The sequence below is a fragment of the Cucumis melo genome, chromosome 10, assembly GCF_025177605.1.
Source record: "Cucumis melo cultivar AY chromosome 10, USDA_Cmelo_AY_1.0, whole genome shotgun sequence".
NCBI lineage: Eukaryota > Viridiplantae > Streptophyta > Magnoliopsida > Cucurbitales > Cucurbitaceae > Cucumis > Cucumis melo.
This window is the reverse complement of record NC_066866.1, coordinates 22,736,459-22,753,381: the sequence shown is the minus strand read 5'-3', so window position 1 is coordinate 22,753,381 and position 16,923 is coordinate 22,736,459. Positions and strand designations below refer to the sequence as shown.

The 16,923-nt window shown below is 31.8% G+C and overlaps 1 protein-coding gene and 1 long non-coding RNA gene across 2 annotated transcripts; both read right to left on the bottom strand.

Moving 5' to 3' along the window:
- Positions 1-7,069: 7,069 nt before the first annotated feature.
- On the bottom strand, positions 7,070-8,038 carry LOC107991216 (uncharacterized). The gene is made up of 2 exons (XR_007824178.1): positions 7,624-8,038; positions 7,070-7,530 (listed from the first exon to the last, which is right to left on the bottom strand). It is a non-coding gene; the product is annotated as an uncharacterized LOC107991216 (long non-coding RNA).
- Positions 8,039-16,500: 8,462 nt separating this feature from the next.
- On the bottom strand, positions 16,501-16,923 carry LOC103493877 (S-protein homolog 1-like). Its single transcript, XM_008454833.2, has one exon. The coding sequence runs from the start codon at positions 16,921-16,923 to the stop codon at positions 16,501-16,503; it is 423 nt and encodes a 140-aa protein (XP_008453055.2).

Genomic DNA, 16,923 nt, shown 5'->3' with positions numbered 1-16,923 from the left:
ATAATATTTTTCTTAATTATCAACAATCATATTTATTATATCAATTGTAACTTCTTTAATTATTAATACATATATATTTGTATTTATTAATATAATATTTATTAACTTTATAATGATTTAAATATGGTATAAATTGTTATCTTATATGGTAATAATAATTTTAATTATCCTACAAAAATAAATATTTTAAATTTCATACACAACCAAAAGTTAATTTCTCATGTTCATCAATTCCGACGCCATAATTCTTCTTCGATTTCTATTACAAAAAAGAAACATGTTCTTTCTTCTTCCCTTCCGATTTGCTTCTTGTGATATAGTTAGTCTTTTTTTTCGTTTATTATTTATTCTTCCGTTTCATAGCATATACTTTTTTTCTTCAAAAATTTGTTTTTTCTTCTTCCGTTTCGTAGCATATATTCCGATAATGTTCCTCCTATTTTGATTTTTCACATATGCTACTAAATAATACATTTATGTTTTGTGATTTGTTACATATATATACTACTGCATATATTCAGTAATACATACACATATTTTTTTTCTCATGTTCTGTAATTTTTTCTTACTCAATTTAACGAATTGAAAACACAACCTTTCATTCATAAAATATACAATGTATTATTTTATATATAATATTCATAAATCAATTTAACATATCCTATTTTTCGGTAAATGTATGTCAATTTATATGTATTATTATATATAACAGAACCGATATATCTTATTTTTTGAAAATTGTATGTCAACATATATTTATAAATTGTATATATCAAGTGGTATATATCTAAATGCAATATTATGGAATTGAAGTTTAAAATATTTTAGGAAATATACGATATAATGGAGTAAGGAAAATATGAGGAATTGAGGAAAACAACTAACTGAAAGTATAAGGATAACAAAAAATACAAACTAAACTGATAATTGGTGAAGAACGAAATCAGAATCGGTAATGGAGGAAATAAGATTACGTGAATAAGGAAACTAGATGTATTGGAATTGAAAGAATGTTGTGATTTTTCGGTGACAGAATCGGGCTTACTTGAAGAAAACATATGATATTCTACAGTTATTGGATGTCCATATATATGTATTATGGTAAATAAGAATGGATATATATCTAAAAAAACATAACACACAGATCATATTCGTCAATTACCGTATGTCAATTTATGTATATTATTGTCTATATGAATGGATATATATTTTAAAAAAATAACAGAACACACATCATATTAATTGGTTATTGTATCTCAATTTATATGCATTATTATATATATGAATATATAAACTAATTTACATAACAAATAATTGAAATTCCTAGGTAATTGTATGTAATAAATATATGCATTGTTATATACACCGTCGGCGGATTTAGCATAGGCCCGGGGAGGCTCGAGCTCCCTTCAACTTTATTATCTTTATATAATATATATAAAGAAAACTATTTAATTATTAATATTTATCATTAGCTTAGTGGTTACTCTAGTTGTCAGCTCCCTTCTCACCCATATATGAACTATGAAATGGTATATGTCTAAAACAAATATTTTGAAATATTGTAACGACCCAACTCTTTATACTAAGCTGAGGTCGTTACTAAAAAGAAACAATGACAAGAGACACCTTTTTGAAACGAGGGAAGACTAAATTTTCATTAAAAACGGAATATGAAAACATTGAAACATAAACGCGGAAGCAAAACTGAGTCCCCATATGGCATGTCACGGATCCTTCTCTGTCGCTCGCCAGCTTTCGTCTACCTTTACCTTCGCCTGAAATGTTAAACATAGAAAGAGTGAGTATAAACATATACTCAGTAAGGGACCTACTACTAGTCCCGCTAGGTGTCTGTTAACTTCCCATTAGAGTCCTGAAAATGGTACCCAATCTCTGGCACGTTCCCGAACACGTGCAACATGCGCTCCTGTAGGAACGAAAATCTGGTCTTCGGTGTCCCGGGGGAGCACCTAGGACATGCTGGTCTGTAGTGAACCCGGGGGTAACACTAAGACAATCGGGATGCGAGGACCCCGTCGAATCACTCGAATCATATCTTTATCCATGCTAGACTGGCGTCCCGTCGGACCACTCAGTCCTAAATAGGTGGTGATCCCGAAGGACACCCATGCAGGTACGACTCTAATAGACAAAGTTAACAGAACACCCTATCCATAGCATGTAGCATAACATAACATCATAACATGGCATGAGTATTAATCTTAACGTCCTTAATCATGTGATTAATATATCATGCATTAACAATCCTCAACAGTCATCAACAACATACTACCGGTCATTAACATAACATCAGTCATCATCATCAATCATCAACATAATAATCTCAGTCATCATCATCAACATCAACTATCATCATAATCTCAGTATAATCATTATCATCAAATTATGCATTTTAGCTACCATCAATGCATAATCATAATTACATGCGGTCTCTTGAATTCAGTTCGAAGGTCTAGTAGGAGAATCTCTTACCTGGAGATTTTAGCCAAACAAAGGTACTCCCTAGTTGACAGTAAAATTCTCCAATTAACTTGATCCTAATCATAAAAGGAACACTTAGTATCTTAATTAATGAAATTAGCAATTGGCTAACATCCAAAAATCCTCCCAAATTAATTAACTTTCTAAAAATTGGGGTTGAAACCAATTCAACCTTGATTGGGAAAAATCCAAGATTTAGATCTTAAAAAGTTTAGCCAATTGAACCTTTTACAGAAAACCCAAATAGATCCAAAATTAAATTAATAAAATATTAATTTAATTTTATTGGCTTACCAAGGTTACTCAGATGGAGGTTGGAAAATCCTCTTATCCTTGATGAAAAATTCATCACTTTAAATCCTCAAGCTTCCAAAGACACCAATCTTAACTGAGGCGGCGACAGCAGAGGGTTATCTTAGAGAAGAAGATGAAGAACCTTTTTTTTTTCCTTTTACTTTCTAATTTAAGCATTCCAATGCTATTTATAGACCCAAATAATAACAATAATATTTATTATTATTATTTCCTTTTCCTTTTCCTTTTAGGATATATATATATATATATATAATACCAAAAAAATATACATATATCTTTATTCCCATTATCTTTCCTAAATAAATGCCTTAATCTTAGGCATTTATAACCATTAGTAATAATAATAATACTTCTTTATTATTACTATTTTTCTCTCACCAAAATCTACAATAAATATATATTTATTTAAACCATTATTCTCTCTTATAAATAAATATATATCTTTTTCGTCCAACCAAATCAACCATCTCTCTCCTTATGGATTATCTTCTTTTCCAAACAAATATAATTATATTCCAACATATAATTAACTTCACTTTTCCAAATTATTAATTATATATATATATATATCCATATATATATACTCAATTAATTACAATTCCACCAAAACTAACTTTTCCCTCCAAAATCTCAAATTAACTTAAGTCCTCAATTAATTTAATCAATCAAATCTTTTCCAATAAATCACTTATAACTTCCAACATGAATTATCTTAACTCAACCATAACAACTTCACTCCATAAACAATATTTATCTTTCTACATAATAATTAATTATCTTCCACAATAACTAATTATTATTTATCTTTCTTCAAAATAATTAATTATCTTCCACAATAATTAATTATTATTTATCTTTCTCCAAAGTAATTAATTATCTTCCACAATAATTAATTATTGTTTATCTTTCTCCAAAGTAATTAATTATCTTCCACAATAATTAATTATTGTTTATCTTTCTCCAAAGTAATTAATTATCCTTTTACAAATAATTATATTTTCCCAAAATATAATTATTTTACTTTTTCTCCTTTAATAAATATCCTTTCCCCAAAATACAACTATCTTTTCCTTAAATAATTATATTTCAACAAATATAATTATCTTTTCCTTTAACATAATAATTATATATATATTTCCACATATACATATAATTATTGAATCTCCGACAAACTTTCCACCCGACAATTTAATTAAATAACATCTATAATTATTTAATTAAATTCAACTTCAACAACACTAAAAATCCACAACTTTACTTAATTCTCTTAACTTACCATCTAATCAAAATCTCAACAAACAACACATGCTAAAACCTCTAATTAATTAAATATTCATCCAAGAAATATTTAATTAATTTCAATTCCCACATAAATCAAATAATTCTCATTAAATGGATTCAAAATAAGCCCAATAAATTATCTAAATTTTTGGGGCGTTACAAATATAATGTTAAATATTCTGGAAATACTACGATTTAATGGAAAAGAAAAAATATAATGAATTAAAGAAGACAATTAAACGGATGCATGAGTAGAACGAAAGGACGAAATAAATTGAGATTATGTGAATAACGAAATCGAAGTCGGTGATGGACGAAATATAAGAAGATGAAGAATGAAACTGGATGGAATTATTGAAGAAATTTAATTAATAACTTTTCGACGGAGGATGTATCGAATTGGTGGAGAAATTGAATAAATTGCAGGCAACGGATGTAACAAAGAAAAATTGACTATTGACAACGAAGATGGGAATGTAAGAAATATGCGACTAATGAAAAATTAGAAAAGAATTTTGAAAATTATTTCCACGTTCAAAGATATATTTATTTGATGATAATTAAAAATAAATTATATAAGGTATCGATTTTTCATTAATAATTAAGATTTTACATTAATTAAGATCATAATTAAAGAAATTACAATTTACACAATAATAATAAATATTATGTAAATAAGGTAAAATATACTTCTTAATTTCAAATTATCTATATAATTAATGTTAATCATAAGGTTAAAGTTGTCCTACAAATATGTGAATTTCTGATGAAGTAAAAAATCTTATTTTAAAATATTTGTGAAATTTCATAATTAAATTAGGTCTTTTCTTTAAATCTTTCAAACTTATAAATAAGACCCTAGGTGTCTTTTGAATACACACGACAATAGACATAAATTTGTTTGTTATAAAGAGAGAATTTAAAGAGTTGAAATTCCCACTCGATGAGGTTATAGTAGACCCAATTCGTATATAGATACTACTAGAGAACGCTAGTGATTTCACAACATTTTGGTGATACGAATTTGGAGAATCGTTCTTATTATAACAAAGGCAATTCAAATTCCGAAGAGTTACTAACATCAGCACAAAGGTACGTTTATTCATGATTTGATTGTATATGCATGATCTGTTTACTTCTAGTGTAAGAATTTTTTTTTTAGGTTAATTCCACTACATCTATCCCTAGTTCAATTCAATTCCTCAAAAACTTCAATGAAACACGAGCAGCGAAAACAAAGACGGAATTGCTTTTAAATATATCAAATTCAGCAGCATCATGAGTATAAAGACCAAACTGTCTAAACACCCTTAAAATGAAAAGCAAAAAAAAATTACAATATATACTTTCTAATAGTGCAGCCAAAGAAACCGTAAGTGATAAAACTTCACTCCTCGTTCCCTCAGGAAGTTCAAATTCCTCCACAAACTTTTGAAGAAAAGGTTGAAAAAGCACACAGCTAGCTAAAGCCCGACAAGATATCCACATTCGGAAGGAAATGAGTACAATTCCTGAATACAATTCCTAAATGAAGATTAAATAAAAAATACATGTAAATTAAGTTTGACTCAGGTTGGATATAGTTTTTATAAATGAAATGCAGAACTGAAAAGATTGAATAAACATAGTTCTCATTGATTGAAATAGTGGAGAAGTCTGAGAAATAAATACAACGAGCAACTTCCTTATATAAACAGAAGGAGTGCTGTAAGAGATGAATGAAAAAATTAAGTGTGACGAACAAACTAACAGTTTAATAATTGTTTACTTAATAAGAATTAAAACACACCAACATATTTTTATTGAGCCAAAAACCACCCGCCAATTCATCTTTCTGAAGTCAAAGCCTATTCAAAACTAACAGATTATATTCATCTTCCTAAAGCAAAAATCCATAATTAGAGAATGAGAAAAACTTCAGCGAGCTTCATTTGAGAGTGAATCCTGATACTATACAACGTTGGATTAAATATGTTTGCCTAAGTTCATAAAATTGAAGAAACCAAAGACAAACAATCTGTTTTCTACGATGGTTTTTCATTTAAAAGTGAGAACCCTGCATATGTACATATTCAGGTGATTTAAAAGAGAGAACCTTCATTTAAAAGATTTTTACCTAAACTTCACTTACAAATATACATATCCATCGACAGTGATTCCCCAATACAAAGGCACTTTCTCGATCTGATCCTCAAAAAAACCAAAACACAAGAAGAAATTCAAATAAAAAAGAGCAGATAATCAAAATGCATAAATGCATTAACGGATCTACAAAGATCCGTAACAACTTGTACGAACACAACGATCTGAGTACAACGAATCTACAATGAATCTAGGCACAAACACTACAGATTTGGGCACAATGAATCTAGGCACAAACACAACAGATTTGGGCACAAACACAACAACTTGGGCACAAACACAACAGATCTGGCCACGAAACGATGGTGCAACGACGCAACAATCTGCTGTCCGAAAGAAACGACGATGAGATGGGGAGACGAGCTTCTATCCGAACGAAAGACAGCGCAACGAGCTGTTGTCCAATCAAAACGACGGCACGACAAGCTTTGTGGTGCAATGGTGGCGTGACGTGCTTCGATAGATCATCTATGGTGGTGGTTTAGTAGGACGGTGGAAGAGTGAGTGAGAGAGAAAAGAGGGTTGGGGAGAGTAAGAGTTTAGATAGATACGAGATTTTAAAGAGAAATGGTAGAAAATTGATTTTCCAGAAATAAAAAAAATAAAGGTTAGCTTAATGTCGATTTTAAACAACATTAATCTTTTGTCTTTGATGCAGCTTAAAACTGACGTTAAAGATTCCCATTTTCACCGCTCATTTTTTCCCACCAATATCATAGACCACATTTCTTCCGGTGAGAACACTAAAAAATAACAGCTCATATAAGGTTTCAAAACTGGAAAAATCATAATGAACGATATATATCGACAAACTACTAGCAAACAATTGCAAAAGAAAACAGATCTTAGATATTATCAGTTGTCTAATACAATAGTTAAACACAGTTACTTTTTAACTATATAAACATTTATCAAGTACAATACCATAACACAACCATTTTTATGCATCGCAAACTAAAATTGAACCAAAACAACGAAAAACTAAAAGCCACACCAATTTTTTCCTCCAAATTTGCCGGAACAATCCTCGACATCGCAAACATTTCCACTCGGTGTTTCTAGCACCAAGCTTCCTCTTCTTAAATTCTTCAAGCTACGAGAGTTTGTTAAGTGACATTGAGGAGTTAAGCGACCTGTGTAAAACTCGTTCTTCTACTGCGACATCTGCCTAAGTATTAAAGGCTTTTGAAGGCGGCAGCTACAAAGTTGAACATCGGAAGAAGAAGAAGAAAAGGGACATTTGGTAAGGCGTAGTAAGGTAAGCGTTTTAACGCCTTACCTCAACATCTGACGACAAAAGCGTTAGAGGGTTTGGGCAAAGAGACCAATCATGAATGAGAGAGGGGGAGGACAAATTCAAGCAAAAACTCAAACACTCACAGTTAAAAACAGAGAAATCGGCTTGAAGAAATCTTCTGTTAACCGAGGGGGTGTTTCGGAACCAACCTAATCATTCCTATAGGTTGAATGACGACCGAGGACGTTCACCGCGACGAAGCACCAGACGAACGGACGGAAACCATGAATTCGTTCCCATAAGTGCACCGCGTCGAACGAAAATGGTAGAAGACGGCCGACGAAGGAATAGACTAAGGAGGGCACGACGGATAAAGATGATGGCTAACGCAAGGAGGAGGGCACGACGAATGAGAGCATGACGGAGGAGGGCACGACGGATAGAAATAACGGCGGATAGAGATAAAGACGGACGGAGGGCACCGCAAAGGGATTTTGTCAATGCGGGATTAGGGGTTTTGCTCCTTGTATCGTGAATGACAAAGACTACAAAAATGGGAATAAGGGTTTTTTCAGTGGGTTTTTTATCAAAAAAAATATAAAAAAAAGTGTAAAATATTTACGTTCTATATAATAATTTTCAAACAATTCTGAAAATGAAAAAAGGTCAAGGCGCATCGTGTAAAATACCAAAATATTACGTCAACAACTGCGATCGTTTAGATTTTGTTATTAATCGTTTAGATATGACTATAATTTATACGCGATCATTTAGATAATGACTACAATGCGATCGTTTACATATGACTATAATTTATATGCAATTGTTTAGATATGACTACAGTTTATACGTGATCGTTTAGATATGGCTACAATGCGATCGTTTAGATATGACTACAATTTATACGCGATCGTTTAAATATAGCTACAATTTATGCGGGATCGTTTAGATATGAGTTTTTCACAGTCTTATACAAAGTCGTTTAGATTGTTTAGATATGGGTTTTTTCACAGTCTTATAAAAATATAAAATTGAAAAACACACTTTCAATAAAGAACATGTAAACACGATAGTTAAGAACATGATTAAAGTTTATTAAATGTATAATGTAAAATAGTAACATATCTATTTAAAATTTCCTCAAACTCAGTCTATATCTAAAATAAAACAATAAATTAGCTCATAAATGTTCAAAGTCAATGATGAAACACGTGGACATACGAAGCTCACACATATTTACCATACAGTATGTACCATGCAACGGTCTACCATAGCAGAACGTATTAAATACATGGTCTAGAATATCTCAGGCATGATCCATATCCTCAAGGAAACATGCAGCCAAGCTAAGCTCAAGCATATTTAGTCCCTGCCACGGTGGCAACTCGGACACCATATCCACATCCTCAATATTTGTGCTCCTATGTGCAAATAAAGCCACCCTCCATGGGTTAATCTAGGCATGAAGCTAAAATAACTGTCTCCATCCATGTCCTCACCTAGGCTTAGTTTTTTTAATCTTTGATCAATGCTTCTTTCAGCTCTAGAATCCTCTAACAAACTTAGACAACACTATAGAAACACATTCATATAGTTTTTAGAGAAATCACCTTCTCGTTTCTCACAAACATCGCATAGTTAATTTTAATATGGTAAAAAACACATTAATAAATTCAGGCCATATACATTCACAAAATCATGGAAAGTAAACATATCATTCAAACGTAAATAAGAACATAGTAGTAAAGAAATTCACGCCTATGTAGTTACTAAGTCATATCGTGCAGTAACATGTATAACTTTTATATGGAAAACTTAAAAATAAACCACTCACTATCAATAACTTTATCCTTCAGAATTATAAGATTTTCTAACTTCAGTTTGACATAAAGCAATGATTAAGGTCATTAAGTTACCTTAAAATTGTAAGATGGCACATCTATCTCCAAAACACTCTATGATGTCAACTTAAGCTATTTTATACTTCTAAAGTTCTTAAATTCACCTCTCTTATTCTTAAATTTAAAATTTCCACCTACAAATCCTTAAACATCAAATCTAGATTCTTAACCAAACGAGCATCCAACTTATCTAGGTCAAACTTAATGGATCTTTTATATCAATACGCTCTTCTACCCAATATCAATAGTTTAAGGGATTAGATCCATTGACAATAATATCAACTAACGGTTCAATAACTTAAGGACTTACCTAAACTTGTTCCAAACAATCTTAAGTTTGTTGAACAATGCTTCAAAGTTTCCCAAGTTTTCAATCCTTCGTTCAGAACAATATGGGTATTCACGAAACTTGCTGAAGTTATCCAAAATTTTACCAAACATTTACCAAATGAAGTAGTCTTAATTTTGAATGGACAACACTCTAACGACCTTCTAACATCGAATTCTAGTATTTAACATCATGGGTTATTCAATATTAGCATCGAAACTCAATGGGTACTTAAGACCTACTTAATAAAGCTTAGAATCTTACTCTTTATGCCAGAATGTCTAATTTTGAGCCTTCAACCGACTAAACAACGGCTCAATCAGTTCTAAAATTCAAATCAAACATTAAATTGTGATAATTAATGTTAAATTCAAGTTAAAACTTAATGAGTGTTAAAAATTTACATGAAAGTGAACTAAAACAATGACATTTTACCTCAAAATCCAAGAATGAAACCTTTAGTGACAACCACCCATCAGAAAGACAGTGGGGGATTCAATGCTCACTAGCTCACCGAGGCTGAAACGATGTATGAACATGAAGGACAACTAGCTTGACATGGGACTCAGGTTCAAGTGGTGAGATTGGAGCACTACAACTTTAGATTCAACTGTAGCATGAACAATTTTCACAAGGTAGCGTGAATGTGAGTTGAGCGACAATGGCACGGTAGTTTCATCGTTTGAGCATCGGAGAAGGGATGAAGAACTGTCAGGTGCATTTTGCTTAATAAAAATTTGGCATCAACTTATATATAGTTAATAGTGTTAGGGTTGATGCCCTAAATCTCGTGGTCTTGTAGTTTGTAATTGTATTATATAAGTATTCTATTTATCTAATAAAATAAAGTGTTTTATTTTATTTGACGTTTAGTTGTATTAACTCACAAAACCAATAAACTAACATCTAAGGTTATCTTCTGTAATCTAAACATGTATGTGTAGGCAAACAAGTGGATCATGTTTAAGTGATAGACTAAATGGTCTATAGTAGATGGATAAGGTTGAATACCTTATTCTGGTGACAATACAAATACGATGTGCTTTGTAGTTGTTACAATTGTTCTGAAGTGCTACAAATGATTTGATCCCAATCATTCATGTCGAGACATTAGAGTAGGGTGGTCGATTGTTTTCATTTGTATGCATAAGTCATTTTTGTTGTAGATTTATCTTGTTGAGCTCTAAGTGAGTGACTATTAGGCGACTAAATAGGATATGTGTTAAAAAGTACATTCCTATGATGCGTTGCTAACTTTTTACAGATGTACATGTGCAAGTTTTCCTCTCTATTGCCCAAGTGTAAGCGAAGAGAGGTTTCCTAGTAAGTCCAGGGTCAAACATAGGGAATTAAGCTCCTAATTCTCTTTATCACACATTTAAATCATGTGGTATAAGCTATACAATAAAGTTATGCACACAATAACTATATCCTATGTATTTACATGCACTAAGGTGCTTGGCGGTGCAAGGTGAGAATGACGAGGTTATGGAAATGGAAAATGAACTCATGTCTAGGCATGAGAGGAAGGAGCAGTTTAATTAGCTACTTATAAGGAATTGTGCATTAATAATTCAAGGCAATATAAAGCATATATTAACTTTGAATTAGGGCAAGCAACCTCTCAATGTTATTGTCATACTTGTTCAACTCTCAGTATTCAAATACACAAAGTTAAGCTATGATTTACATCTAATCATTTTGAATACCTTATTAGTAATTTCTTCTTAATTAAGGTGGGCAACCTTTTGGTGCTTTTGCCACACACATTAGCATCTTTGCAATGTATGCGAAGGACAATTTTGGGGATAGGATTGTATTGCTAAAATCTTCTCGTCACTTGCTTAGTTAAATGCAAATTCTCACTTATCAGGTGATTACAATCAATACCAATGTTCTTCTCTCGAATGAACACTGTTTTGACTTTCACCTTTGGCTTATCAAAACTCATAGCGCAGACACAATGATTCTTAGGGTATCAAAACACAGTTCTTTGCTATCAAGTTAGCCAAACAGATTAAACACAGAAAGTAACATAAAAAATGGGAGAATGTAAGTAAAAATGCATCGCTTTAAATAACTTGAAATGCATCGCTTTAAATAACTTGACTTTAGACCTCTCAACCATGAGATACATTTTACAAATCAAAGCAACAAAAATAGAAAATAGAATACAGAAGAAGGTGTTATGCCTCGAAGCAGAATTTCTCGTACTCCTTGACTCTGATTTTTGCCCATTCAGTGATTGGATGGTGGATGGGATGAGCTCTCTCTTTCTTTTGTTCGAATCTCTCACTTAAAACTTTAAGAAAAAGGGAGAAGACTAATGATATAGAACTTTTCTTTCCACCCAAATTGTGCACACTTTTCTTGAAGTAGGAGGCTCTATTTATAGGCAAAGATTTAGAGTCTCTATTAATGCTTCTTAAAAGCTGCATCGACACCGTGCAAACGTCCTTTCATCCTTAATCTGACTTTCACGCCAACCAATTTTGTTTGCTAGCGACTCATATCGCCTAACTTGCTACTTTATCTTCTCATTGGCTGAACGCGTCTCTTCGTGTAATCATTATATCATTGAGTTTCACTTCATTTGCCTACAATCTTGTAATAAGAACACTAAAATGCAATAAAAACAGGGATGAGATTCTTTTGTACAATGTTATTCATAGATTAATCAAATCGCCTACTTTTTTCTTTATTTTCTCATATTCTAATGCGATTAAACTTCAGTATTTTACATAAAAAGCTACAGTAACTTGTATTTCTACAAGTTATCATGAGTTTATTCTATAAAAAGAGTTTATATAAGATTGAAACATGAAATGAGTAGTATTTCTTATTAACATCGTTACTAGTTGAGACCAAATTTCACCGAGATGACCATAGGTGACATAACCTAAATTTTGAGTGAGTTGTAAATTCCTGCCTATGAAGGCAATCCTTTAATCTACATGGGTGAGAATGACCTTTGTGGCTAACTCAATATTTCTACCATTTTGGAGATTCGTCTCATCAAGGAATTGGGAACAGAACTACACAAGAAGAAATTCACTCCTTCTCTGTAGATAGTGGAGTAAGCAAAAAAACTACTCTCTTAATAACTGATTTTAAGGCTTGAACAATGTAGTGCTACACCTTCTCTTGGTCTGAGAGGAGTTCAGTTATAGTGAGACTATAACTTAGTTTTCATTAGAGGGATCAATGGTACTTAATAAGTTAGATGTAACTATAGGAGCAAAACGATAATTGTTAACCTAGTTGTACTTATGACCAATTTGTAAAGGGTCATTGCACTATCGATTGGGTATATCTAATTGACACAAAAATATATATATAATAAAGAGAGTGCAACTATTAGTCTTTAATGGAATGACTAATAGTTAATGAATGAAGATTAATTTAATTAAGTAGTTTAATTAGTTAATCTCATATCATTGGAGCTTCAATAGGTAGGTCCATAAGGTCCCTTTGTTAGCTCAATAAGGATAGATGAGAATCAAATTTATTTTAATTTTATGAATTGTTTAAATTAATTAAATGAAATAAATTTTATATGATACAATTAATATAATGTATTTGATACATTATAAAATAAAGTTTTTGGAGAAAAATTAATATTTAAATATGATTCAAATAATAAAAACAATATGAATAAGATTCATAAATAAACTATAGATTAAATTTAATATGGATTCGATTCATATTACAACTATAAGTCATATAAGAGAACTAAACCATTGGTTATATTATATATGATATAATATAAAGTTTATATTATATGAGATATAATATAAAGTTTATATTATATGAGATATAATGTGGTTTAAAATTATATTAATTTTATTTTAATTAATAGAATAATTATATTAATTTTATTTTAATTAATAGAATAACTCCCTATTCTACATTAGTGAAGGAAGAAGCACAAAGTTTTAATAACTTCCCCCTAGATCTCTCATAATCCCCATAACGAGTTCTAAATGCTATTTGAGGCACGTCGAACTTCTTAATCCTTAATTCATGGTAACCCAAATGAAAATCGATCTTAGAGAATATTGAAGCTCCCTTCAATTGATTAAAGAGGTCATTTATTCGTGGTAATCGGTACAACTTATTCTTGATCGTCACTTTATTCAATTGGAGTAGTCAATGCACAACCTCATGGATCCATCTTTCTTTTTCACAAACAGGACAGAGGCTCCCCACCGCGAGGTACTGGCCCGAATATAACCTTTCTCTATTAACTCCTCTAAGTTTTTCTTTAACTCCTACAATTCACTTGGTGCCATGCAATAATGGATTAGAGAAATTAGTGTAGTTCCTTGTACAATTTCGACGGTGAACTCAATCTCCCTTTGTGGCAGTACCCCATTCAATTCTTCTGAGAATACATCCATGTATTTGCAAATTATAGATACCTTGTTAGGATCATCTCTTGGTGCCCGTGTATCTACTATATGTGCCAAGTAGGCGACATGTCCTTTCTTCATCAACTTCCTTGCCTTAAGTACGAATATGATCCTCCCTAAATTTACTCTTTTATCACCTTCAATTTTAATTTCAAATTTTCTAAGGTCTCTTAGTAATACCTCCTTATTGGCGATCAAGTCCAATAATGCATTGTACTTGGTGAGAAAATCCATTCCCAATATCGCATCCAATTCATCAAGCTCAAAAAGACACAAGTCAACCTTCATATCGCAACACTCCCAACTCCTACTTTGTGATCTCGGCACACTTCTTCTACTAACAACATCTCTCCAAAAGGAGTACTAATTAGCAACCCATTTTTTAGATGTTCTATTTGGTGATTTAAGGTTTTAGTGTGCAACACAAAAAATAAAAAAAATGTGTGGCCCCAGAGTCAAACAACACAGAAGTAGGAGAGTTATTACAGATCATTAACGAACCTGTCATTATGTAAGGGTTCTCTCTAGCCACACTTCGGGTCATAGCGCAAACTTTTTCCTACGACTTGGACTTTCCAAGTCCTCTGACTCCACTAGGTCCAACCACAGTTTTGTTTTGTCTATAGGGTTGATTGACCGATTGTGACATAGTTTGTGTGTTGCCTTAAGCTCCCATGTTTGGACAATGCTTGGCAAAATGCCATGGTTGTCCGAGTTAAAACAGTTCCTTGGAAGGCCACTTCTTTCCTTAAATTTTGAATTCTGCCTCTCCACTGGCCTTCGTTGAGGCTCATTCTCCATCCATATTGAGGTACCCCTTTTCCTTGGTCTCCCTATTGTGGAATCCTCCGCCACAACTGGTCCTAGAGTTGGTAGAGTTATAAGAATAAGTTTTAAAATTTTCCCGTTGCTGGACTCCTAGCACTACGCGTTGTCGCCTGGCCTCACCGCGTTGCTCGTCCCCTTTCAAGCCACTGAAGCCCAAACCACCTAGGTCCTTTTTCAGAACCATACTTTTCTTATCATCTACAATGCATCTTACAACCCTTATGGCTGCTTCAACCATGTTAGAAAACTTAAACAACAAGGATAAAGTATCATATCGTCTAGGGTACAAATTGACTTAATTAGAAACACAACGTCAAATCTCAATATTTTAAGCATAAAGCAATACAATATTTAGAAAGTATATTATCATAACATTTCTCCTACTCAAAGCTATTCAAGAAACACTTTCAAGAAACACTTTCTTTTCATAGGTAAAATCATTTACGTGGGTAAGTGGTTGAAAACCATAAGTTTCATGGGCTTGGTGCACCACTACGTGTTGCTGAGCTCACAGTGCCACTGCAGTGGTGTTGCTTGTGCTAAAGATCTTAGAGCATCGTGGCGCGTCACCTATGTGATGCTTCTAGTTTTTGCTTTACAAGGTGTCAGGCCAACGTCGCGATGCATGCCCTTGCTTTCCACAGAGCACATGCAGCTTCGTTTGTTTGTAATTTTGTATTTGCATGCTAAACTTCTCCATTTTAGCTGTAATTGCATCCAAACACGTCCAATTACTTCAGATGCTCGAATAAAAGTTTAAATATTGAAACTGATCATAATTAAGCCAAGGAAGATGGCACTCTTAAGGAGCTATCAAATCTATTTTATTTGACTGGTAATGGATATATTTAATAGTAAATTAAACGTGTAAACAAATTTATAAATAACAATAATTAACGAAACCCAAAGTACTTAAACACATCACGTGTAGAAGTTCAAAATTTTGTCATTTAATTTAAATTGCTGCATTGGGTTTGGATTATATTAACTCGACATTTTGCCAGTCATTTAATTTATTTAAAGTCTTTTCCAATAAAAACTATTTAAAATAAATTTTAAAAATTATTTTTAAGATAATATTTAGCAAAATAAATCAAAATATTTATAAATATAATAAAATATTACAAAATATCATTATAGATACTGATAAAGAGTGATGGATGTCTATCGCTATCTATTACTATATCACTAGATAGATAATGAAATTTTGTTATATTTATAAATATTTTTTATAGTTTTGTTATTTAAAATAATTCCTCCTATTTTTAATAGTTGTCAAATACTTAATTTTATTTTAAAATAACTTATTTTTAAAATAAAAGAAATCCAAAATTGAATCAAAATCACAACGAAACCTATATGTTCAAATGACAAACTAAATTCTCAACTAAAATATTCAAAATAATAAATGCGTAAGAAAAAAAACTTAAATAAATGAAAGTCACTATAATATATAGTAAAAGAAAACGTGCATATTAAAAAATTAGTAGAAGCAAAATGAATTCTTGTCTAAAATAAATAATAAAAATAAAAGAAAAGAAAACAACAAATTCATGTTCTAATCATTTCCCAATTCTGGTTGAAAACAACTTGACCATTTTGATTGGTCAAATAAACCCCATCTTGTCTTGCACTCCAACAACATGACGATTTTGCACAGAAATTCGTCAAAAACTTTACATCATTAGAAAAAGCATCAAATTCCAAATATCCATTTTCCCACTCCAATTTGCAATGGAAATTTGTAGTTCCCAACCAATTCCCTCTGAATGACCAACTTTGTTCATCATTTGGGTACAACACTTTCGTCCCCAAATCATCGTCTTTTGAATAACAATGACTATCCAACAAGTACATTTGCAGTTCATTGTAAATCCGAATATTAAACTTATGAAAGGTGACAAGAGGTTCATGAGGTTCCGGTAGTTCAGGACCTGTTTCTTGGCTTTTGATCTTGCCATTATTCGAAGCCAT